We start from the raw sequence: 26,978 nt of genomic DNA on the forward strand, positions 1-26,978 counted from the left end.
ATAGCTTTGTGTCTCTGGGTAAGTCACTTAATCCTCTCAGCCTCATTTTCTCATCTGTAAAATGGGAATACACCACCTATCTCAAAGGACTTGGTTGTGAGGATCAAATAAAATAATATATAAAACATTTTGCAAACCTTAAATTGTTTTATATCTACATATAGCTATATGTACATATAGATATAGAGAGATAGATATATAAAATCTTCTCCCCAACTACAGCCTAAGCTCCTGAAAGTAAAAATGTCAACCACTCCAAGATTACTTTTTATAAAGTACAAAAAAAAATCAGAATACTGAACATTTTAATACTAATCATACTTGCCCTAAAAGGTAAATTTTATGACTTATTCGTACAGGTTTTCAATTATTCTCCCATAGTAATACTCAAAACATGTTTTCCTATAGAAACAATATAAAAAAATAGTTATTAGGCTCAAAGAGCCAGTCTACCAAAGTTTACTTAGTCCCTAATGTAAGTAAACGTTACTTGAATACCCCACCTAATGCCAATCCCTTCATCTCACAGTACTTTCCAAGGTCGTCCCCTTTGCTCCTGGCTACACTCTCCTCTTTCCAATATTGAATTCTTGGTGAACTAGTTCAATTCAACACCAATTCTCTACTCTAATACTTTTGCTCTTTTGTCCTTTTACAGATCATACTGTACCAAACTCTAACACTAGATTACTCTCAATCACATGCTATTAGCACAGAGCTGGAGGAAGTCACAAAGCCATAATGACTGAATCCACTACAAATTTGTTACATAGTCTCCACTAGGTTCTCTTAGCAGCAAGGTAATCCTTCTCTCCCTAACAGACCTTTTATCCCACTTATCGCAGTGCTTTTCTAAACCTCTCTCTCCTCAAACTTCCTATTGCATTCCGTCTCTCTAACCTTCTTAGCTAAGAACCTTATCTCCCTGAAAAAACTGAGACCATTCTACTGAAATTTTCTCTTCTCCCTTCTCCTCTCACATTCTCTTGATACCAGCCCCTATTATTTCCTCCTTTAGTTCAATGTCTGAAGAGATGATTCATATCGCCAAGGCCAATCTTCCTACTTGTACCTTTAACACCATTTCCTTCTCAGCTTCTCCAGCAGATTGCCTCCATTACCCCATACAGCCAATCAGTTGACAAATCTTGTGAATTTTCTCTCCACATCTCTCAGGAACATCTTAGTCCAGGGGTGAGGAACCTGGGGCCTCAAGGCCACATGTGGCCTTCTAGATCCTTGGGTGTGGCCTTTTGAATCCAAGTTTTCAGAACAAATCCTTTTATTAAGGGGATTTGTTCTATGAAGTTTGGATTTAGTCAAAAGGCCACAGTTGAGGACCTAGAGGGCCACATGTGGCCTCAAGGCCCCAGGTTTCCCACCCCTGTTTTTAGTCTCTCCACTTTCCATCAGCAACAACTGCTCATCAACTGCCACTAATAGGTAGATAAACACAAGAGCCCAGGAAGTGGCAGCACCCTTAGACTACTGCTCTAATATCTCATAGCTATCAGCTAGACCACAATTTCTATGGAAAAGGGGTGAGCCACCAACCCTCAACTGCCACTCACAGGGCAAGGCTCCCATGAGGGTAAAGGTGGGGGTTGAGGAATGAGGGAGCACTATGTGCCAGGCAAGTCAATCTACCACCACCAACTTGACCACTATCTCAGCTCAGACAATGATGGACCCTGAACACTGAACTCAGGAGACTTGGGAACTGCAATGCTTCCAACCCCAGCGCCCTCTCAGTCCATCATCTTGGGAAGCAACCTCTCTGGAGACATAGCCTGGCAAAGGCTCCTACAGGTGCTGAACCAACAGCTACTGAAGACTGAGAAAAGCAGCTCATGCAAATAAAGTACATGGTCCTGTCAAATGACTGAACATCAGAAAGTGATGTGATTTCATCAGGAGAAATGACATTAAAGAGGCATTACTATGCCTCTGAACTAACTGTACACTAAGGATCATGGGACCTTTCCATCTGACTTGACGCTGATATCTTCCATATGTGTTGGAATTCTATTAGTATGTGAACTCCTGAAAATAAAGACCCTTACTTTTCTATGTGTACCCCTAACACTTAGTAGTACAGTGCTCTGAAGAGATTAAGACCTTAATAAATACTTTTTTTAATTCATTCATTCATTAATATAGCCATCACTTTAGTTCAGGCCCTGCAATACTGCATTAGCCTCCTAACTGGTCTCCCTGACTGTTGTCTCTCCCATGCTAATCTATCCTCCACAGTACCACCAAAGCAAATTTTCTCAAAGCACAGGTTGGCAATGTCCCATCCCTCAAACTCCAGTGGCACCCTTAGGATCAAATACAAACTCCTGTTTGGCACTTAAAGTTCCTCACAAGCTGGCTCCAAGCTGGCTCCTAACTCTCCAGTGTTTTTACTCCCTTCCACATAATCTACAATATGGTTTCTACTAGTGTACTTGCTGATCCTCATACACTACCTTGTGCTTTTGTACTGGTTATCCCCTCTCCCTCCCTTAGAATCCCTTAGTTTCTTTAAGACTAAGCTCAAGAATCATCATTTCTGCAGTCTTTCTTATAGTTTCTCCCCTCCACAATAAGACTCTCTCCACCACAACTGCTTGTATCATCTCCACTAAGGTTACACAATAATAATGAAATAACATTTACATAGTGCTTTAAGGTTTACCAAGTACTTTATACATATTATCTTATTTGTTCCTCATAATGACTCTATAAGGTAGATGGTCTTATTCCCATTTTACAGATGAGGAAACTGAGTCTTGAAGCCCGGGGAGTAACAAGGCCCAACAGCCAGTAAGTAACTGAGGCAGGATTCTTAAGGTTTCCGAATTTTAAGTCCAGTTCTCTATCCACTATAGAGTTTCCTCACAGGAATGTTTCTATCCACTAAGGCTGAATCTCATATATACCTATACATGTTGTCTCCTCCCTCAGAATGTAAAGCTTCTTAAAGTCAAACGATGTTTAAATGTTGTTCTTGCATACTCAGTGCTTAGAAGTCGCTAGTACATAGCAGATGCTTAATAAATGCTTATTGACTATAGAAGAAAATTTAGCAACACCCTACCCTCAACACACACAGCAACTCTGAGTTGTTCCTGTCTCCTATATTTTCTTTCCTCCCTTGTTTGAGCCCAGAACCTCTCTACACCACCGTGAAGTTGCTGCCTCCTCCCAACTCCCCTGACACTCAGCAAAAGGCGATACAGACTATTTGTTAGTATTTTTAAGGTAGTAATTTCCTGTACCTCATTATTATTCTTGGTATCCTATGCTGTTGAAATTATTTTATCTCTTAGGTATAATACTAGTTTCAGAGGCCCTAAGGATCCAGGAAATTGTCTGATCTTCTATGTTGTTTGGTCATGTGATCCAGAAATCCCTGGTAATTGCCTATAAATCCTATTTTCAATACAATCAGACTAAAAAAAAAAGATGTTCAATTCTATCACTTATATCCAAAACCTATGAATCACTGGTCACACCACCTTTGAAAGGTAACAATGAAAAGTATGAACATTTCCAATGAATCACAGAATCACAGATTCAGAACTAGAATGGACCTTAGAGGCCACTTGATTCAACCATCATGAGGAAACTCAGTCTTAGGTTAAGTTACCTTCCCAAAGTCATATAAGCATTAAGTGGCAGAGCTGGGATTTAAACCCAAGACCTCTGATTTCAACTTCAACCTAAGGTCCACTACATCAAATTTTCTCTCTAATCTTAAATCACAATGGCAAATTCCCCTGAAAAAGGAAAACAATGCTCTTCTTTTCCTTTTCACTTCTGACTTCTTACCTCCTATCTAGTAGACCTAAAAAAAAAGTATCCAACAAAGAAGCTATGTCCTGACCCTCTACAGAACCATTCAAAGTTCATTATAAGGAATTTACATTCTAAAAAGTTACTTCGGAATCTTGGATGAAGCCCAGCCTGATATATTTTAAATTCTGCATTACATGTCTGTTGTAATAAAGAAGCATATTGTTATGATGCAAAAGAAAAATGAATATACTCCCAGAAGACCTGGTAATAATCACATCAAACTTTTTTTAAACTAGTCAATCCCAAATTCCACAATTAAACATGATTAAGTTTCTCATATCTCTGATAGGTCATGGATACCATAGTCATTGCAACATCCTTAGGAAGAGTCAAAGCCTATGGAAGAGTCATAAAAAAATGTGGGAAGAATAGGAAGCTCCTAATAGAGAACTGAGGCATACAGTAAACTAGTATGCTTCCCCACCACAACCCGATAGTACTCCAGGATCCTGAAACAGAAATCATCCTACTGTTCTCTATTTTGAACACCCAATACCAATTTCACCCAACAGATTCCTTTTTTTCTGTCCAAAGCAATACCATATAGCAATTAATAAAGGAGCTGCAATAAGTGCTAGGAAATCACACTGACAAAACCGTTATCCTTGAAGAACTGAAGCACTAATCAATGACGTTTTGTCTTTATAATCTTTTTCTGTTTGAGGATGTCCACATGAGAGATGAATGACAAAAAAATTCAAATCAAAATTAAAGGTGTCAATTTTCTTATATTCTATATTAGTTATTACTGCAGTATTAACAACTAGCAGTGTCCAATTTAACTAATTATTTAGTTGTAAAATAACTTCTCAATGTTCAAGCTGGCAAAATTATCCTAACTTAACTCAGGAGATTAAAATTAATAAAAATTAACCTAGTGGTAAGTAGGCTCCCTATATGTTCTATATTTGTACTAAATCTAGGTCTAAAGATAATGAGATTTTTAAAAATAATTATTCAAGCTGGATAGTCACTCATTACACACTTGGCCTACAATTTTAACTGCTGTTAGGAATACCTAAAGTAACTACAAATAAAAGTCATCCCAACTTTAGATTACCTTGAAATTTTCATACAACATTTTGAAAATTGCTCTTATTTATTTAATACTACTTAGTAATGAATGTATACGGTAAAAAAAATTCCAGGATATTAGAAAATGATGAGATTTAAATCCTTGGGATAAATAGTACATTTGTTTGAATATCGTGTTTATTTTTAAAGTAGTCTGTCCTGGAATCCACAAAATGTTGCATTTCTTATTATCAAGTCTTCTGGGAGTTCAACATGCATTTTTCACTTGCACTATAGATTATGCTTATGTATTACAACAGATACATAACACAGAATCTCAAACATATCCCACTGAGCTTCAACCAAGCTTCCTTTTTCTAAATGTAAATAGCATCAACTACCCAGGCAAAAATTTCAACTACTATAAAGTTAAAAGTTTATGGAAAGAGGCATAAATGCCTTAAAAAAAACTTAAATTAGTATTAAACCAAACCTATCTTGAAGATATACTAAAAGGCATCTTATTTCCATGCCTTGTTTCATCTGTGAAACAAGATTGGAAATGTCTAAGGTTCCTTCCAGATCTGAAACCTTGTAATTCTATCCGCTATTAGTTACATCTACAATTTGCTGAAGCAAGGTTCACAATTTATATACAGTAAAATGGCATTTTAACACCTTTTACTATGCCAGATGCATTATAAAGTTCATTGTTAGGAAAAATACAAAACATTTTTCCATATTTACTATATCTGTAATTACATTAATAAACTATTACTTAAATTGACAGGAAGAGTCTTACAGCATTAACTTCACTGAAATATAAACTTTATAATGGTATATCAAGTTTCATGGTATATGGAATCAAAGCTCCTTTTCTTTAACTCCTCTCCCTCCAGCGGGAGGTTACCCTTCCTTCCCCAAACCTTCATGCCCTCTCTTTGTTATGGAATATTTGTTAATTGCCTAATACGTGCCACGTTCTCCCAAACTTCTTGAGGATGGACGTTCTATTGCTCTTCATCTCTCTCCCATAGTCTGTGCAGAACTGACACTTAAATATTCAGTGAATTAAATTGCAGAATAAGCACTAAATCCTAAAGTATGAAAGAAGTGTGTCTTCCCTCTCCCTCACAGCACTCACATAAGTCATCAAATCTCATAGCCCCCACCTCCACAATACATCTGCTCCCCTTTCTCCATTCACATTGCCACCATCCTCGTTCAAGTCTCCACAGCTGCCCTATCACAACAGCCTTGTAAATGAACTCCTTGCTCCCAGTGTCAACTCTCTTCAATATAGCCTCCACACAGAAGCCAAAATATTCTACCTGAAGAACATGTGATCTTGCCATTCTCCTCCTCAAGAAGCTTCAGTGATTCCCACTGCCTCTAGGATAACATATGAAATCCTGTTTGACATTTAAAGCCCTTCGCAAACTAGCTCTAATCTACTTTTCAAAGCTTATTTCATATCATTTCCCTTTATACACTATGTGCCAGATAAAGTGATTGTCTTGTCATTCCCTGAATCCAGCAGTCTAGCTCCTGCCTCTGTGTCTCTGCACATTATAAGTGCTTATTGTTACACACACACACACACACACACACACACACACACACATATATTATTCTGAACCTTCTCTCCCCTCTCACCACTACAAGGTTTGGTTGGGTCAAATGCATACTGGAGGAGCACCTCATTAAACTTATCATTCAAAAGAGATAATTTTAAAAATCCATTCAAGACAAATCAAATGGTCAGTCAATAAACATTTAAGCATCCACTATGTTCCATGCACTATGCTAAGTGCTAGGGATACAAAAAGAACAAGACAATCCTTGCCCTCAAGAGCTCACAACCTAATGACAGTGACAACAAGCAAATAAATATGTACAAACAAGCTATATAAAGGATAAACATGAAATAATTTAGAAAGGGAAAGCACTAGAAATAAGAAGGGTTAGAAAAGATGGGATTTTAGTTGAGACTTCAGGGAAGCCAGTAAGCAAAGATGAGGAGGGAAAGCATTCCAACCATTGGGGACAACCAGAGAAAATGCCTGGAGCCAAGAGATATGAGGTCTTGGAAGAGCAAGGAAGCCAGTTTCACTGGATCAAAAAATAGTACATGGTGGGGAATAGGTGTAAGACAACTAAAAAGGTAAAAGGAGGCTAAGGTATGACGGGCTTTGACAAACAGCATTTTGTATTTGATCCTGGAGATGACAGAGAGGAGTTATTGGGGGTTTTTTTTTGGGGGGAGGGACTTTTTTTTGGGGGGAACACATTTACACAGACCTGCTCTTTACTAAAAATCACTGGGAGCTGGACGGAGGATGGACTGAAGTAGGGAGAGATTTAATGTAGGCAGATGAACTAATAAGCTAACAGAATGCTCCAAGTGTGAGATGATAAGGGCCTGTACCACAGTGGAAGTACTGTCAGAGGAAAAAAAGGCAAGCATTTTAGAGATGTTGAAAAGATAAAATTTACAGGCCTTGGTGACAGACTTGATGGGGGTGGGGGGAAGGTGTGCAGAGGGAAGGGAAGAGATAGTGAAGAATCAAGGATGAAACCACTTAAGTTTCCAGCTTGGGGGAATGGGAAGATGATGATACTCTCCACAGTAATAGGGAACCTTGGAAAGGGGGAGGGTTTAGAGGGGAAAATAATAAGTTCTGTTTTAGACATGTTGAATGTAAGATGTCACTGGACATCCAGTTTAAGTCTGAAATACAGTTGAAGTTGTAAGATTGGTTAGGGAAGGACAGGTTGTGAAACATCAACATAGAGATAATTAATCCATGGGAGCTAATGAGATCACCAAATTAAGTAGTATAAAGGGAGAAGGGGGGCAGCTAGGTGGCGCAGTGGATAAAGTACCGGCCCTGGATTCAGTAAGACCTGAGTTCAAACCTGGCCTCAGACACATAACATTTACTAGCTGTGTGACCCTGGGCAAGTCCCCACTGCCTAGCTGGAAAAAAAAGAAGAAAAGGAAAAAAAATAGAGGGAGAAGGGAAAAGAGCCCAGGATAGAACCCAGTGGGACACTTATGGTTAGACAGTAATCTGAATCAAGACCCAGCAAAGGAAACTGACAAGGAGCTGCTCCCTGCCCAGACATTCAGCTGTATGGGCAATCCAATAAGCCAATCTATCAGTACACCCATCTTGGGTGTACTATAGAAAGACAAAGAAAGGGCTAATGGATAATTAAATAGAAGATTAAAAATAGAAGATTTAAAAAGGCAAGGTGAAATGCATTTGGGAAATTGTACAATACTTTCAAAGATGAAAATCAGTCCATTAAAAAGCATTTATAAATCACTTACTATGTTCCAGGCACTGTGCAAAGCACTGAGGATACAAAGGCAAAAACAGTTCTTTCCCTTAAGCAACTCATATTATAACAGGAGAAACAACAGGTAAATAGCTGAGTACATAACAAAATACGCATAGAGTAGACTGTGAGAAATCTCAGAGGGAAAGGAAGCAGCAGCTGAAGGGATGCAGAAAGGCCTCCTGCAGAAGTTGGGATTTGAGCTAGAACTTGAAGGATGCCAAAGAACATAAGGGAGTATATAAGTAGGGAAGAAATTCCAGGCAAGGGGGACAAGCTGTGCAAAGACACAAGGACAGGAGATAGGGCTATCATGTTTGAAGAATATGTGTAGACTAGTTTAGCTGGATTTTAGACTGCCTGAAGGAGAGAAAAGTATAAGAACAGAAAGGTAGAAAAAGGGTCAGTTTAAAATGAACTAAATGCTGAGAGGCTTTTATATTTGATGCTAGAGTAATAGAGAGTATGGTCAGATATACAGATACATATATACATATACCCATACACATACATACATATATACATACATACATATATATATATATATATATATACATATATATATATATATATAACAATATATATATACACATGTGTGTGTATACATATGAGTACTTAAGAAAGACACAGAGAAAAGTCATTTTGGGTAAGTTGAAACCTACACTGCTAGAGAAGTAAACATGTGAGATCAAAGGTCCATTGAATTATGTTGCCTAGGAACTAAATTTAAAATAAAACAAATAATCCAGGAATCTCTGGTCCTCACATTTCATCGCTTTATTAAGGAACTTATTCTTGTCCCTATGCTTCTGACTATAGTCTGTATCAATAATGCCACTTCCCACTTTCAAGGAAATGAAAATAAAATTCTTTCATAACAGTTCCACAAGACATTTCCAAAATTGTTTTTATTGGGATAGCTAGGTGTCAGAGTGGAGAGAGCACTGGCCCTGGAGTCAGGAGGACCCGAGTTCAAATATGGCCTCAGACACATGATACTCACTAGCTATGTGACCCTGGGCAAGTCACTTAACCCCAACTGCCTCGACGGAAAAAAAAATGCAAAAAACAAAAAACAACAAAAAAACTGTTTTTATTATAAAGAGATTGTTGTTATTAAGAGTCCATTGTATTTCTAGTCCACTAGATACTGGGAAAAATATAATGATGCCTAGCTTCTTTACAGTGAATCAGCTACTAACACTCTAAATCCAACAGGGAAAGCACATTTCTTTTGTCTTCCAAATTTCTAGACCTTGTATTTCTTTTGGTACGTGTTTTGGAAATTTTGATTAAGCCTCAGTTTCCTGATTTCTCAAAAAAAAAGAGGTTCTAAAAATCACAAAATCCTGTTTATCATATACAATCCATCACCATGCACTGTTTATTTTTAGCTTTAAAATTTTTCCCTGATTTATTCCTTGTCTATTTCCTCTGCCACCATATTAACTAGGCCTTTCTTCTGTAGTATTTCTCTGAAATACTGTGAATATCTAAGTCTCTCTCTCCACTCACCCACCCTTCTTCCCATCCCAACCAATCTATCCTGCACACTTCTGCCACATTAATCAATCTTCCTTAAACCTCACTTTCATAATGCCAATTGTTCTCAAGTACTTATGAAGACCTCACATGATCACACTCAAATCTTCAGCCTGGCAATCAGGGCCTTCAATAACCTCACTATCAAATTTATCCCTTACAGCTTTTCAACAATATAGACTCTTCACATCAGTTGGTCCTCTCAATGAGAGTAGACTAACTCTTTCCTACCTTCTTATCTTTTTTCACTTTTTTCCTTTGAATTTACAAGTACCCAAAACCTTCAAGGCTCAACCGAAACCCGTCCTCTATCAGTAAGTCTTCCCTAACTACACCAGCCTACTATAACTATCTCCCCCCTTTATTTTTTGGCTAGGCAATGGGGTTAAGTGACTCACACAGGGTCACACTGCTAGTAAGTGTTATGTGTCTGAGACTGCATTTGAACTTAGGTCCTCCTGACTCCAGGGCCAGTACTCTATCCACTGCACCACCTAGCTGCCCCTACACCTACCTTTTCTAATCCCCGTACTACTTATCTGTACAGTACGTTTCAGCAAGAGACAATTTCTCACACAGCATTATGTGTAAGTCTTGTCTTCTCATTAGGATTATAATTTTATTGGAAAAGTGTCAGTAGGTGTTTTTTATCTCTTCAGAGCAATTAGCAGTATTTAGCATAGAGCACAGACTCAATTCAACTTTACAATTAATGCCATTTTTGCCAGCTGTACAAGCACATCATTTTTGCATGATTTGCAAATACCAAGTTACTTACATAACTAAATTCTAAAGAAGATCTATTATCAATTTAAAACTCTTTCCCAAAACTCCATTCTTTCATTAACAAAACCCAAAAAGAAAGCTAAGTAGTGGGTCACAATAATAGATATTTTGAGGATTCACACATCCAAAATATCAAGGCCCAAAACATTGTACAATTTCACAGAGTATGTCATGGAAAGATTGCTCCAATCAAATTAAGTCCCAAAAAGCTAAGGCATCAAATCCTTAAAAATAATTATATTTTGATAAAATATAAGTGGTAAAATGGTGCAACTGCAGTCTAACGGTCATCCCTACCAAAAATTTTAAAAATAACACACAGAACTCTATGCAAAAAAGTTCATTAAGTGGGTTCCTGAGTAAAGCAGTAATGTTTATTTACTAAACATATATATAATCTAAAATAAAACTTTCCACCTACGGTGGAGGAAAGAACAGACAGAGTACAATGGACTAGAAAGGGTGTTTGAATCCGTTCAATATAAGCTCCTAGAGAACAGGGGACAAAACTCTAAACTTATTTATAACCTAACTGTTGCAACAGCTATAACAAAAGCACCGGTGCAAATAAGTACTAATAAATACATTTAATGACAACAACAAAAGGGACTACAAATGCTTCAGTCCTCTGGGATGGAAGAAGAGCACATGACCATTCAATAAACATTTACTAATGTTTACTAGTAATCTGTATTATGACTATGTGAGACAACCATGCATTTCTTTTTTCAGAATCCCTAATTGTGCTAACATTGCCCCATACCTCATGAATGGTCTGCCACACAGGATAGGCAGCAAGACTATGGCAATATAACCAAGGGAGAAAAAAAAGCCTTTATGAATTTTTCTTTAATGCTTCACCCTACCCAGAAGTGCACATATTCTCATATGCTAAATATATTTGGAAAGTTTAACTGTTTAGCAAAAAATACTCTGTCTATTCCAACAATTAAAAGAGTCTCACAGTAAGAAGACAGAGTTCTGGTATTAAACCCTTTAATGAAAAAAGATTTTTACTAACACAATTTTTAAAATGACATGATAAAAGGAAAAAGAAAAATTTCACAATTAAAAGTGATGGTATCTAAAACAAGAGTATTAGGAAGTCTTATTTTATTTAAATGTTGAAGAATCTTGAATACATATAGGAAATAATTTAAAACTTTACAATGTTCTACAGTTCTAAGAATTTAATTCCTATCAATTAAACTTTGGGTAACTGAAAAAAATTAGCCTCAGAATACAGAATACTTTTATGTTCTAACTTTAATCTACAATGAAACAGTACAGAAATTTAATTTTAGTATTATGCAAGATTAATTATCTAACTTATTTCTGGGTAGTTTAAAAAATGATCATTGTAATGGATAAGACTTTAGGCTGGTTTTGAGTCCTGGCTGCTTATTTATTTCTTAATGTAGAAGGAGAGAGTTACTTCTGCTTAAAGTTCCCAATTTTTAATTGTTAAGAATAAGGAGCTGGGCTTGTTGGCACAAGTCTGTAATCTCTACTATTTTAGGGAGCTGAAGGCTAGTGATTCCCTTGAGTTCCGGAGTTCTAAGCCCCAGTAGGGCCAAAAGTGATGGACTGAGGATCCATATTAAGTCAGGCGCGCGCGCGCGCACACACACACACACACACACACATACACACACACAGAGGTTATTTACATATTGTCTCGACATTAAAATGCAAGTTCCTTAAAAAAAAAATAAGGGGTGGAACTATATCTGCCTTTCTTTATATCCCCTTCACTTAGCACCGTGCCTGCCAATGCTTGTTGACTGACTAATATGGTGAACTCCCAGAAGTGGAGGGCCTCCAGACTGCCTAAGAAGAACAGAGCCCACCTAGGTCAGAAACTGAACAGGTTAAAGCTTCCAAGATAGTCAACAGTTGGGTAAGGCAATGAATAAACCCTACACTGCCAACCTAGAAGAAAGAAGAAATCCAGTCTCAAAGAAAAAAAAACAGGGAAGAGTGGGGGGGGTGGAAAGAAGTGGCACCATATTTTGTTGGAACTGGCAACTTTGCTAAATCTTGCCAGTTCTAAGACAGCAACATTTTTCAGTCTCTAAAAACACTGAAGTCCTCTCTTTCCTCTTTTTTTATTCACTTTGCCCAACTAACATAATGGAAAGATGGATTTGATTCAGTATGTTTTACTCCTATTAAATGAGATAAATTTAACCTTTCAAATCTCTAAAACTAGCAAAAATACTATGAAATAGGCAAAATTTGCCCTTGGCAACTCCTTTTAAAAAGAGTGTCTTCAAAATGCTTATTTTGTATTGCATTTCAGTAGTGTCTTGTCCTCAGATGAAAACTAAAATGTGAAAATAACATTTTCCACTTCCTAGGGGGAGAAGACCCAAAGAAATGAATCTCTAATGGTATGTCAGACACCTGAGGCAAATATTACAGCTATTTTTGTCCCACTAGGCCAATACCTTTCTCTTCTTGTCAAATATTAACGGAACAGTTATAATATACAGATACACTGTCATTTAAGCAATATATTTAAATAAATAATATCTGGCATAGGGGCTAGAAAATTTGTCTTAGAATTGAGAAAACCTAGATTTCAAGTCCAGGATTTGACATGTCCTATGAGTCTGTAGACCCGTCATGGGACCATAGAACTAGGACTGAAAGGAACCCTTAGTGCTTTAGAGACCATTTTGTTCAGCCCCTATTTAACAGAAGAGCTTATAGTATCCACTACCTTTCAACCATATAGGGATTCCTTTTGTGTATGATTTGGACTAGACAATTGTTTAAAGTCCCAACTCTTAAATTCTATGAGGTTAAATGACTTGTTACATATCAAGCAAATAGTAAAGTACCACACAGGTGAAATTTAAACCCAGAACATGAATCGTGGCTCTTTGATAGAATTTGAACCCAAGTCCTCCAATTCCAAAATTCTATTTTATCAGCTTCTCAATAATCCAGGGAAACTCTCTAAATGTAAGTTTCAGAGGAGTTGCAGGTAGGTTTCAACACTGGGTAACAATGAAAATAGAGTTGTACCTCAATCCACCCCCATCAAAAAAAATTACTTAAATAAAACAGCATTGTGGTCAAAGGTGCTAGAAGTGTTTAAAAGTCCAAAAGTCATATGGGCTTCATCTGGAAACAATGGATCATCTGGCCTCACCCTTGCCCCCCCCACCTCCAAAAGTTTTCAAGCAGAAATTCAATGACCATTTGTTGGATACATTATAGATATTCCTTTCATCTATGCACTGGATGAGATGGCCACTGAGGTTCCTGTCAAAAGACTCAAATTCTATGATCCACTGAAGATAGAAGTCTTGATTTTGCACTTCATAATTCATAAATATGAATTAGTCCTAAATACTAATGTTCACAAATAAGTTCTCTATGGAAAAGTTTCTTTAAAATTAAATGTTAATTAAATGCTTTTGCAATTCAAAATAAACTAACCTTCTCTGCTAGGCACACAGGTTAAATTCAAGGCTGTCCCTTGGAAAGTGGGGTCATATGAGGACACTGAACTTCAGCCTCAATATACCAGCATAAAATAACCAAAAATAAAAAATTACAAAGAAAGTAACAACAAAAATACAAAAAGACTAGGACTACATCTAACTTAAAAATGCCACAGCTATTTCAATGATAATGTGAAATGTTATGGAAATTGGTAGCACTTTTCATTCTGAAAGAGATTTTATCAAAAAAAGATACATTCAGATAGAGAACTACCTATGTGCCCACTCAAAGTAGAACCCTGTATTAAGAATAATGCTATTTCTCTCTTACAACAGTGTAATTTCTGAAACTGTCACTAGAGCTGACACTGTGGACATCAGGGTAAAGAAATCTTATGTTAGTGTAACAGGTAGTACCTTATATAGTAAAGGGATAAACATTTTGCAACAAAAATAAATTCTGAAGAGAAAAAAACTGGAAACCATTTGATGGCATCAAGTCAGACAGATGAGAAATACTGTTTAATGGGAAATAGAAATAGACTTGCACTAAGAAGATATGACTCCAAAACAGCCTACTACAGGCTCCAAAACTTAATTTGCTGTGTGTGACCTTCGGCAAGTCACTTTACCTAAGGGCCTCAAGTTTTCTCTTCCATGAAATAGGAGCAAAAATACTTTGAACCACCTATCATCTGGCTTGTTGGGGAAAAAGGGGGGCTTTGAAAACCACAGAAGCACCATATAAATAAGTATAGCAAAAAAAAAGTTAATTTTTCTTTGAGATACCACAACTTATTAAAATTAAAACATGTTTAATATATAAGGTTTTTTATAATCCACTTTTTAAAAATCGTCACAAATAATGACCAGGTTTTCTTTATTCCAAATTTTAGTAAACTACAAGTTCCAAAATGAAATACTTACAAGTTTACCACATTTATTGTACAATCACCGTCTGCTTCTCTTCTTAATAAATATTGCAACTACAATTACTTAAAATGTTTTCTGTTACTTTTTCTGGGGCACAGATACATTTTATTTTACTTCATAAAAATGCCTAACACCTGCAACTCACCCCCTAACATGTATCTAAACCTGCTTATTTCAAAAAAAAAATCTAGTGGATTCGTTCAGGTTTGAAATCGAAAACTACCTTATAAGGATATAAAAGATTTAAAGCAGGAAGAGGCTTTGACAAAACTAAGGAAGTTGCTGCGCGCTTGCTCATTGAGGGACTTTTTTTCTTTCAGACAAGAGAAGTAACACATGACATCTTTCACTCTAAATTAAAATGTTACTTTGTTCCCTTGCAAAATATGTAAAAGGCAATGGAGACGCTACAGCGACTAGGTTGGGGGGTGGGGTGGGGGAAGAAGATGTTTAGAGCTTTAGTAAGCGAGTTTTGATTTTTTTTTCTTTAACCCTGCCTCAATTCCCACGAAGGAAGCGCATTCCTCCCTTTCCCCAACCCACACCCTGGGCATGAGTTTTGTCAGAGCAACCTAGCAAAACCCACAACGTGGGCTTGCCTTTCCCCCCTCCTCTCTGTCTAGTCCTCTTCCTCCGGTCCCCACCCCTCCTCTCTCCAGCTCTCCCGAACAGGCGGGAGGGAGGGAGAGAGAGCCACAGAGAAATGGGTGTGGGCTTTTGATCCGAGAGAAGACCCTCCCCCAATCTTTGAGAAGCAAGGGGGTCCCCAGGTCTCCAAGGCAGGAGGGGTGGGGGAGGGGAGGGCTCAGGAGGTGGGAGCGGGGCTGGGGGGGAGTCCCCACAGAACCTTTCCACTGTACCCCCAACCCTGACCCCCACAAGAGTGCTTGGCTCCCCCGTCTCCCCCCGCACTTGGCCTGGGCCGAAAAGGGCGAGGTCGGGGGAGCCGAGGGAGGGTCCCTGTCCCCGGGGCCCCACCCCTCCCGAGCCCGGCAGAGCCGGTACCTGACACCCGGACCGGCGGCGGGGGCGCTCCCCATGCCATTCATCTTTTCCCCCACACCCTCTCTCCGTATCTGTCTCTCTCACACCCTCGCCCCGCCATTTTCCCTCGGCCGGGGCTCCCCCCGCACCCCGGTCGGCGCTGCAAGGCCCCCGAGGGGGGCCTGTCCCCGCCGCTCACCCGGTGCCACAGTCCACCACACAGGCCGGCAGCCGTCCCGCCATCTTCCGCCTCCTCCTCCTCCTCCTCTCGCTGCAGCCGCCGCCGCCGTCGGGTCCGTGCTGGATGCGGGGAGGACGGGGGGCTGGCGGCGGGGGCTATCTAACCATCCACAGCCAGGCCGGCCTCGCGCTCCCGGGAGGCAGAGAGGAAGCTGAGGCAGCGGCGGCGGCGGCGGGCGGGCAAGGAGGGAGGGCAGCAGCCTCGGCCAGCGGCTTCCACTTCCGTAACCCAGCCAGTCAGTCAGGCCGGCAGTCCCGCCCAGCCCGCCGCGGCCGCCTCCCCGCCCCGCTCCGGCCCTCCCCCTCTACAACTTCTCCCCTCTCAATTCCTTTCTCGGGGAAGCCAAGATGGCCACCGGCGCTGACGCCCAGGACCGGCCCAGCCCCGCGGAGAACGCTGCCACAGCTTCCTCCCACCCAGCGGGAGGAGGTAAGGAGCATGCGCGCGCGGCGGAGGCGGTGGCAGCTTCCCCACCCAGGTTCCTGGCTCCGCTCCGAGCTGCCTCCGGCTAATTCAACGCCGGGTTTTCCAGGGGAGGCGGAGCTGGGAAGTCAGCAGAGGTCCCTACAAACGTGAGGAGCCGCCTCCTTCTCTTACTCCTCCTCGATTATTAGTTCTGTAGGTTGAGAGAGCTTCCTGGTGCGAGGCTGCGCTTCCAGCAACGTGGGGTGGCTCAGAGTCTTAAAAAGGCAAAGCTGGGTGGGCGCGTAGGTTTTCTCTGGAGTCCAAGGGAAAAAACATTCTAACAGAAAATCAGCAGCACGTGTCTCCCATGAATTAAGTTGTTACTTTTCACAATGGGAAAAAGAATAAAAAGAGACTCTGGATGAGAAAAAATTGAGGCAAAATGTGACTTAAACTGTTTGTGTATTTTAAGTGTTTTATTGTCATTCGTGGGTTCTTAATCTTTTTTTGTGGCCTAGACGCCCCCCCCCAATAGTCTTGTGAAGCCTATGGACCTCTTCTCAGACTAATGCTTCTAAATGCACAAAATTATAGAATTACCAAGGACATCAATTATTTTGAAATAGTTATCAAAAAAATTAAACACACACACACACACACACACACACACACACACAGAGGTTAAGAACCCCTTTCTGAATTCTTCTGAATTACTGTGGTCTATTATTTAAAATAGCACCCTACAGGGCAGCGTCTGGCCACATCGGGCGGGCACAGAAGGTTGGACAACACCTCCTTACAAAATTGGGCACTTAAGGTTTTTTGATGATGATGATGATGTTGATATTGATGATGACCACACCACGACCATGACAAGGATAAATTTCCTTTTGGAGTGAATAGTCAGACATTCCTGATGGGGAATTTTGTCCATATAAAGACAGAAAAGGGAGAGGAAGAGAGAAGTGCAAAGAGAGGAAAAAAGCTAAAAAAAAATTTATTAAACAAGCATTTTATTAATTGTCTACTATGTGCCCAACAGGGAGTTAGATGTCCTAGATACAAAGACAAATGAAATAGTTGTCCTAGAGGAACTTAGGATATGTAAAATGGATACAAAGTAACATGGAGGATAAAAACACGAGCTATTGGTGTGCTGGTAAGGTTTCATGTATAAGGCAGAGCTTGAGCTGAGACTTGAAGGAAACTCGGGATTCTGAGTGAGGAAGTGAGGAAAAGTGTATTCCCAGCCTGTGCAAAGGCAGAAGCAGGAGACAAATTGTCGTGTTCCCTAAGAGGAAAACGAAGTAAGAAGCCAGTTTGATTATACTGGAATGCTGGGAGTTGGGGAGAGGAATGTGCAATAAACCTGGAAAAGATAGGTTGTTGCAAGGTTGTGAACAACTTTAAATGCCAAACAGAAATTTATCCTTGATTCCAGAGACAGTAATGAGCCACTGAAGTTTATTGAGTAGGAGAGTGACATAGTCAGACTTGCACTTAAGGAAAATTTATTTAGAATCTATGTAGAGGAAGGATTAGAGTGGAAAGAGGAGGCAGAGAGACCAATTAAAGTACTGTTGCAGTATTTCTGGAGTGAGGTGAAAAGGGCCTGAATGAAATCTGTGGCTGTACACAGCGCTAAAGCTCCCACCCTGTAGCTGGATTCTGCTCTGTTGGGTTATTTACTCAAAATAGTAGGACTCAGATGCTTAACATGCTGTAATTATATATCTTATTAAATATAATGAAAATGAAAGGAAATAAATCCAGTGCCCCTATGTAGAACCATCTTATAAACCTTTGACTTGGCTGCCCAGAACTTCAGCAGCAGCAGAATGAAATTCCAGGAGAACCGCTCTAGGTTGTTGTCATTTGTCAAACCATCAAAATGCACTGATGAGAATTAGGTAAAACTAAAGATGATTAGGGTTTTTGAACATAAACCCAATTCTGGCTATACACCTACTCAAAGAGCCTCCTATTAACCATGTGGTTTCCAGACTAGAACCAATTATAAAATACATGTATATGCTCAAAGGCACTTCATTACATATCATGACTCTTCAAGGAGGTTCCCCACCTGCCTCTCCAAGTGAGAAGGCATCATCAGTTCTAGTTATATTAGGAGTGTAAAATAGGCAAAAATTATTGATCCAAGCAATCTTATCTCTTCCTAGTCCATATGATCTTCTTCTGACCACAAAGAAACCTTAATTTTTGGCAAGAAAGCTAAGAACCCAGAAACTCAAGTCATTCCTCCAGTGACTCCCATGAGAAAGTTGCAATGTGTCTATTTCTAGGCTTTCCCATTTAAAATCAAATCTCATGGTAGGATAAGTGTCAGTTCCATTGTACTCAGGTACTTCTACTGGTCTCACTGAAGGTGGCAAAGCTAATTGTGTATCACTGACCTCTCATCTGCCATCTCCATTTGTGATATTTTAAAAGTTCAAGAGATAGTTTCTGGGTAATCATTTTATTAATAATGCTAGCATATTATTAATAAAGAGGTCAGAGTTCCCTCCTGGAACCTACTTAATGCTTATATGTCACCCTCAGCCTTGGCCAATTTAATCAAAGAATTTATGCCCACTCAAACCTAAGTAGAACACTAGATAAGATGGTCTAGGTAGGGTAAATTTTTGGCAGAGTTCAATAATGTCCTTCAAAGACTGAGCTTCAAACAAGGAAATAGGGAAAAGGCCTGTATCTCCCCCATAATTGCTTATTAATAACCATTTCTTTCACATTTGTTGCTGCTTACTGATCTAAAATTTTAATCGAAGTTGATTAAGCTGATTTGTCTATATAATCTCCCAGATGTATACATAGAAAGGCTTCCAATTTTAGCTATGTGGCTGCCACCTAAAGTTATGAATTTAGCATATGCATAGCAGTAGAAGAAACATGGCTTTTCCCCATCTTGTCCCTTTTCCTTTCACCATCAAAGTCTCTACCATCACTTCTTCATTACAGATCATCTGATTCTTCTTGGAAAAGCCCAGGTCACAAAGTCTTTAGTCTTTACATCATTCATTGTACTCAACCAGTCCCCTTTTTAAATGCATCTTTCCCTCAGTTTCTTCCACCAATTCATACCCACTCATCCCTATTTGTGCCCAAGGCACTGTGTATAAGTGCTATAGAAGAAAAGTAGAAAGCAATTAGCTTTCTCCCTGACCAGAGAAAATTCCCTTCTATAGTCCTGGTTTCCTGGTTGAAACAGCCTAGCTGATTTCTTGCTATGTTCCTACTGCCCTCTTCTTTTGAGCACTTTTTTTAGATCACTGATAAGTAACCACTGAAGGCCTCTGAGACAGGATTAGAAGGGTGACACCAGTTCTCTACAACATTAACAAGAGTTAGGTCTAGAAAGAAAAAGTTAGAAATGTATAAATAGAAATTCCCCATTTCTTCATCCCAAGGAGATAATTATAGTAACATTAAAATATTTTAAAATATATAATTAAATTGTGAACCAAACAATAAGCCTGATTGCTTAGTCAATGTCAGAAGAGTCATGGAATAATAGGCACACTAATACATTGTTGGTAAAGCTGTGAATAATTTGTAATAATGGAAATAATTTGGGATTATGCAAATAAAGTGACTAAAATATTCATGTCCTTTGAACAGAAAGTCATTACTGGGATTATAATTTAAGAAAGTTATCAATAAGGAGAAAGTCCCCAAATACACCAAAATATTTATAGCAGCATTTTTGGGAAACAAAGTAGATGCCCATCAATTAGGGAATGGCCAAACAAATTGTGGTGTGTGAATATGATTAAATATTACTGGACTATAAGAAATGATGTTTGTATGGGACAGCTAGGTGGCGCAGTGGATAGAGCACCGGCCCTGTATTCAGGAGGACCTGAGTTCAAATGAGGCCTCAGACATATAACACTTACTAGCTGTGTGACCCTGGGCAAGTCACTTAACCCCATTGCCTAACCAAAAAAAAAAAAAAAGATGTTTGTAATGAATACAGAGAAGCATGGGAAGATCTACATGAACTGATACAGAGCAAAATAGGCAGTATCAAGAAAACAATATATACATAACTACAACAGTGTAAATGGGAAGAACAACCACACACAAGTTTAAAGTATATGTAAAAATATAAAGACTAAGCATAACAAGTATGGACTTACGATTTTCATAATAATCTACATGACATGTGTAATGAACATACTAATAGATATGATTTTCAGAATTGCCTTTTCTAACTTGTTAGACTTACATGTAGCTTTAAATGATCAATCAAACCTTTAACAATTCTCACAATCGCTAGCATCTTTGTGGCTATATACCTTAAGTAAAGCAAATCAAAGATTGTAGAACCTGTTCCCATCACAGAACTCTGGTCCTGTGACCCACCAAGTAATGACCCCCAAAGTCTGGACTCCAGAATTGTATTGTCTTCCACTTGTGGGCTTGTCATGGGAAACTGAGCTCAAATCCTGGAAACGATTGGTTGTAATCCACCTTCTCCCCTCCCTTCCCACTTGTGATTTATGTATATCATCTCTGTCTTCACTTCAGCAAGGTGGAATTCTGACTAGGAGAATACATGATTTGCAAATCTGTTCCTCATAAGGAAACTAATTCTGATTACTGGCACTTTGTCTCTGGCCTGCTGTTTTGTCATTCTTAACAGGGGTGAGTATCCTGCAGCCTCAAGGCCACATGGTCCTCTAAGTCCTCAAGTTCAGCCATTTGACTGAATCCAAACTTCATAGAACAAATCCCCTTGACAAAAGGATCTGTTCTGTAAAATTTGGACTCAGTCAAAAGGCCAAACCCAAGGACCTAGAAGGCCACATGTGGCCTCAAGCTTGCAGGTTCTCCACCCCATAGAGACTGGCTCAGTAAAATCCTGTTAACAAGCAATATGAGAGGACTGCCAACCTACCTTTAGGTGGAAGTTGAAGGTCCATAGGAGTTATACATTGAACATGTTTTCAGACTTTTTCGATGTATTAATCAATTATTCTAATTTTTTTTCTCTTTTTTCTCTTTAAGAATACTATTTGTTAGGGGCAGCTAGGTGGCACAGTGGATAGAGCTCCAGCCGTGGAGTCAGGAGGGCCTGAGTTTAAATCCAACCTCAAACACTTAACACTTACTAGCTGTATGACCCTTGGCAGGTCACTTAATCCCAATTGCCTTACCAAAAAGCAAAAAAAACCCCCCAAAAAAACTATTTACTATTTAAAATAGCTATCTGGGAAGGAGAGGCTTATACCTTACTTTCATCAGAATTGCTTGAGAGACAGAAGAATATATATACTGTGAAGGGAATTGAGATTTTTATATTAATCAATATGATATGTGTAATGAATATACTAGTAATTTAGTTTTCTCAAGAGCTGCCTCTCTGCCTTGGGAGTCAGAGCTCATGATGCAACTTGAAATGATTAATCAACCCTTTACAGCACTCTTGTGCCTGTGTACCTTAAGTGAATTGAATCAAAGATTGTAGAATCTGTTCTGATCACAGAGCTCTGGTTCTGTGACCTAGGGGAGGTGGTCACAATCCCCCAAGATTTGACTACAGAATTGTTGTATTATGGGATTTGTGGGTTTCTTGTGGGAAACTACTCAACCCCTGAGAAACAAATGTTTGTAATCCACCTTCCTCCCTAACCCCTTCCTCACCTGTGACTTAAGTATATAACCTGTACTTTTACTTCAGCTTGGAGAGCGTTCCTCACACTAACAATGATTAATTAAACTACTTGATTACTGGCACTCCCATCTCTATGCCTACTTTGTGTGGCCAAGCATTCTCAGGTTAGAGACTGGCTCAATAAAAATCCTGTTAACAATACACATTCAGTTGTATATAGAAATCTATCTTACCCAAGAAAGAAATAGGAAGGGAAAGGGATAAGAGAAAACTAGGGGATGATGAAAGGGAAGGCAGATTAAGGAAGGCAGTGGTCAGAAGCAAAACAGACTTTTGAGGAGGGACAGGATAAGAGAGAGAGAAGAAGAAGAAACAGAAGAAAATCGGATAGAAGGAAATATATAGTAATCATAATTGTGAATGTGAATTGAATGAGCTCACCCATAAAACAAAACCCAAAAGCAGAATGGATTAGAAATTAGAATCCAAATATATGTTGTTTACAAAAAACACTTGAAACAGAAAGATACACACAGAGTTAAAATAAAGGGATGGAGAAGAATCTAATGTGTTTCAGCTGAACTAAAAAAGGCAGTGGTAGCAATCATGATCTCAGACAAAGCAAAAGCAAAAATAAACTTAATTAAAAGAGATAATCAGAGAAACCACAAAGGTACCATAGATGACGAAGTAATATCAATAAATTTAGCAGCAAGTTTCTCTAATAAAGGCCTCATTTCTCAAATATATACAGAAGCTAGTCAAAGTTATAAAAAATAAAAGCCATTCCCCAACTAACAAATGGTCAAAGGATATGAACAGGCAGTTTTCAGAAGAAGAAAGCAAAGCTATCTATAATTATATGACAATATGATCTAAGTTAATACCGATTAGACAAATGAAAATTAAAACAACTCTGAGGGCCCACCTCAGACCAATCAGAAGTAATAAATGCTGGGAGGTGGGGGGTAGGCAGAGAGGAGAATGGGGAAAATCGAGATACTAATGTATTGTTGGTACAGTTTTGAACTGGTCCAACTATTCTGGAGAAGAATTTAGAACTATGTCCAAAGGGCAATAAAACTTTGCAGAATTTTTGAGCAATGCTGTTACTAGATCTGTACCCCAAAGAAAACAAAGAAAAAGGAAAAAGATCTGTATTGTACAAAAATATTTATATTAGCTCTTCTTGAGGTGGCAAAAACTGGACATCAAGGGGTTGCTTATCAATGGGGGCATATGATTGTGATGAAGTACTATTATGCTATAAGAAATTACCAGGAGTTGGGGGGAGAGGGTTTCAAAAAAGATGGCAAGACTTAAATAAACCGATACAAAGTGAAGAGAGATGAACTAGGAGACCACTGTGCTTGGTAATAGCAATGTTGTAATGATGATCAACTGTGAAAGACTTGCCTGCTCTGATCAATTCAATGATTCAAGACAATTCCAAATGACTCATGATGAAAAAGAAGCCATCCAACTCCAGATAGAGAAATGATGAACTCTAATTGCAAATTGAAGTATAATTTTCTTATTTTATTTTTCTTGGTTTTTTTAAACAATATGGCTAATATGGAAATATGCTTTGTATGATTTCACATGTATAATTGCTATCCTATTACTTGCCTTCTCAGTGGGTAAAGAAGGTGTAGGAAGGAGAGGAAAATATATGATTGAAAAACAAAATAAAGACTTAAGAAATCTAATCAATTCAATGACCAATGATCACTTTGGAGGACCTATGATGAAACATAATCCACCTTTTGACAGAGAGATAATGAACCAAAGCTGCAGAAAAAGGTATACATTTTTAAACCTGACCGCAGCGTGGATTCATTTTTGACTGTGCTTTTTAAAAATTATTATTACAACGAGTTTCTTTCCTCACTTATTTTAATGGGGGGAAGGAAGAAAGCAGAAAGAAGTTCAGAAAGAACCAGAGGCGAGCAGGACAGTTTTGGAAGTAAGGTGTGGGATTTATGCATTTAAGAAACCTAATGAAATAGAGATTAATGGTTTCATCTAAAATCATTTTTTGCGCTTGTTCTGCTGTATGTATCCCCAAAAAATTGTGTGTTTAAGTTCAAAATTTTTTAAAATAGAGTAAAATCAACTGGCCAGGATGATTGAACAGAGGCCAAGCAAGACAACAGGGCAAGAAGCAAAAGACAGGTACTGAGGGAGACACAATGATGGCTAGGGAGCATTTATGACCCTATTATTGTCAGAATTAGATTTGTTACAGTCAGGAGTTACCCAGGGTGGTAGCCAGGGGTGTTGTGCTTGGTAATAGCAAATGAGATAATGGATATAAAGCACTTTGCAAACCTTAAAACACTCGAGAAATGCTAGTTGTTGTTGTTGTTGTTAAAATTGTTCAGTGTTTTTAATGACCCCCAAATTTTCCCTGAAACAAAGGCCAATCATTTTAATACATATTCTTCTGGCAGGTAGGTGGCACAGTGGAAAGAACACTGAGCCTAATTACCCTGGGAAAGTCACTTAACATCTGTCTGCCTCAGTTTCTTCAACTGGAGATGGCAATAGAATCTATTTCACAGGGTTGCTGTGAGGATCAGGGGAGATAATGTGTGTAAAGTTCTTAGCACAGTGCCTAGCACATAGCAGATATTTAATAAATGAATGTTCTCTTCCCTTCTCCTTCTGGTGATTCTACTTATCTGTGAATCATGGAATGGAGAATTAAAGTTAGAGGCCACTCAAAACGTAGGGAAAAGACACATAATTGGTATGAATAATCTGTAGTATATTGCTAATGAAGAATTGTGTACCACAGGCAAGTCAGAGACATAAAAAAGATGTAGGACCAGAAGAGAAGATGTGTTGTCTCCAGTGCAGTGATTCCTTCATTTCCTGAGCCTTCTACTGCACTCTTGCTGAGCACAAACATTTATAGACTATTAGAACAATACAGAGGTAAGATGGTAAATGTTTAACAACCCATTTCAACTTGGGGGGGGGGTGGGAGAGGAAGAAAAGAGGGAAGTAGAAAGAAAATTTATGCACACAAGCCTATTAGATTTGGCTCCAGTACACTTTTGGTGCTAGCTATGCCCAGGTTGCAGTGAATGGAGTGCTGAGTCTAAAGTCAGGAAAATCTGAGTCAAATGCAGCCCCATGTCAAGTCACTTAACCTCTGTTTGCCTCAGTTTTCTCAACAGTAAAATCAGGGTAATTATAGTGACTACCTCCCAGGGTTGTTACGAAGATCAAATGAAATAACATTTGTAATATGACTAATATAGTGCTTTGCATATAATAGGCGCTGAATAATGTTTGTTTCCTTCTCTCCTTCCCTCCCATTTCAGCGCTGGAAGTTTTGGAGCAGACCATAGAACAAAATTCCAGATCTAGCAGAGGAGTTCCTGAGACCCTAAAGTTAGCTTTCTGCCTTTCTATTTATTCATGTAGAGGTCACCATGAGAATTACTGGAAGGTTCCACAGTACTTTGCAAATTTGGTATAGACAACTGGTTGTGAGTCAACACTGCAGCTCCAGTTTCACTGGGAGACAGGAAGACTATCATAGGATACTGAAGTCTGGGTTCTTTTTCTCTTATAATATCATACTATAGCTGAGAAATGGACTCCAGTTGAAAATGTGTTTCTGCCTTGGGAGGAGCTATATTCAGGGACTGAATGAAAGGTGTAGTGCACTTGATGCTTTTTCACTCACTATACACTTACGAATCTAATAAAACTGTTTAAGATTAAAAAAAAATGTTCCAAGTACTGGGAACTTTGAATTTCTTTCTTTTTCTTTTCTATAAAAAAGAAAGAATAAGAAGCACTCTTTGATTTTTGGTATAACTTATTAGTAGATGTATATACTACTCTAGGGAGGTTGATCACAATCTACTGATGCTTTCTCATTCTGTGAATCTTGATCATGTGTTCCCATAGATTCTCCACAGGGAGTTCTTTAAACATGCTAGGAAGCTTCCTCAAGAATGCTGAGATTACTGGACATTGCTTAGGTATCAGTGAAACATGTAAATGGTCTATTCCTCATTCTCTCTACATGACCAACATATCTTCTCTCCTGGTCCTACATCTTTTTTATGTCTCTGACTTGCCTGTGGTGCACAGTTCTTCATTAGCAATATACTACAGATTATTCACACCAATTATGTGTCTTTTCCCTACATTTTGAGTGGCCTCTAACTTTAATTCTCCATTCCATGATTCACAGATAAGTAGCATCACCAGAAGGAGAAGGGAAGAGAACATTCATTTATTAAATATCTGCTATGTGCTAGGCACTGTGCTAAGAACTTTACACACATTATCTCCCCTGATCCTCACAGCAACCCTGTGAAATAGATTCTATTGCCATCTCCAGTTGAAGAAACTGAGGCAGACAGATGTTAAGTGACTTTCCCAGGGTAATTAGGCCCAGTGTTCTTTCCACTGTGCCACCTACCTGCCAGAAGAATATGTATTAAAATGATTGGCCTTTGTTTCAGGGAAAATTTGGGGGTCATTAAAAACACTGAACAATTTGAAAATTTCCAGTCTATTCTCAACCAACAAATTCTTCTTCTTCTTCTTCTTCTTCTTCTTCTTCTTCTTCTTCTTCTTCTTCTTCTTCTTCTTCTTCTTCTTCTTCTTCTTCTTCTTCTTCTTCTTCTTCTTCTTCTTCTTCTTCTCCTTCTCCTGCTTCTTCTGCTTCAACACTTACCTAGTATAATTCAAACAAGTCTACTGATTTCTATCTTTTGTGAGACCAAGTTCTTTTCTTTCTTTTTTAATATTAAGCATAGTCTCT

General features: G+C 38.8%; 1 protein-coding gene across 1 annotated transcript in view; it reads right to left on the bottom strand.

The window, feature by feature from the left end:
• ACTR3 (actin related protein 3) overlaps positions 1-16,380 on the bottom strand; it is a 58,330-nt gene extending 41,950 nt beyond the window's left edge. The window contains exon 1 of the mRNA XM_021009421.2: positions 16,102-16,380. Within this exon, the coding sequence (XP_020865080.1) occupies positions 16,102-16,145 (44 nt within the window). The 5' untranslated portion in view covers positions 16,146-16,380. The remainder of the gene's footprint in view (positions 1-16,101) is intronic.
• Positions 16,381-26,978: the final 10,598 nt, after the last annotated feature.

Source organism: Phascolarctos cinereus, unplaced genomic scaffold (assembly GCF_003287225.1).
Source record: "Phascolarctos cinereus isolate Bilbo 61053 unplaced genomic scaffold, phaCin_HiC Scaffold_726;HRSCAF=1367, whole genome shotgun sequence".
Taxonomy (NCBI): domain Eukaryota; kingdom Metazoa; phylum Chordata; class Mammalia; order Diprotodontia; family Phascolarctidae; genus Phascolarctos; species Phascolarctos cinereus.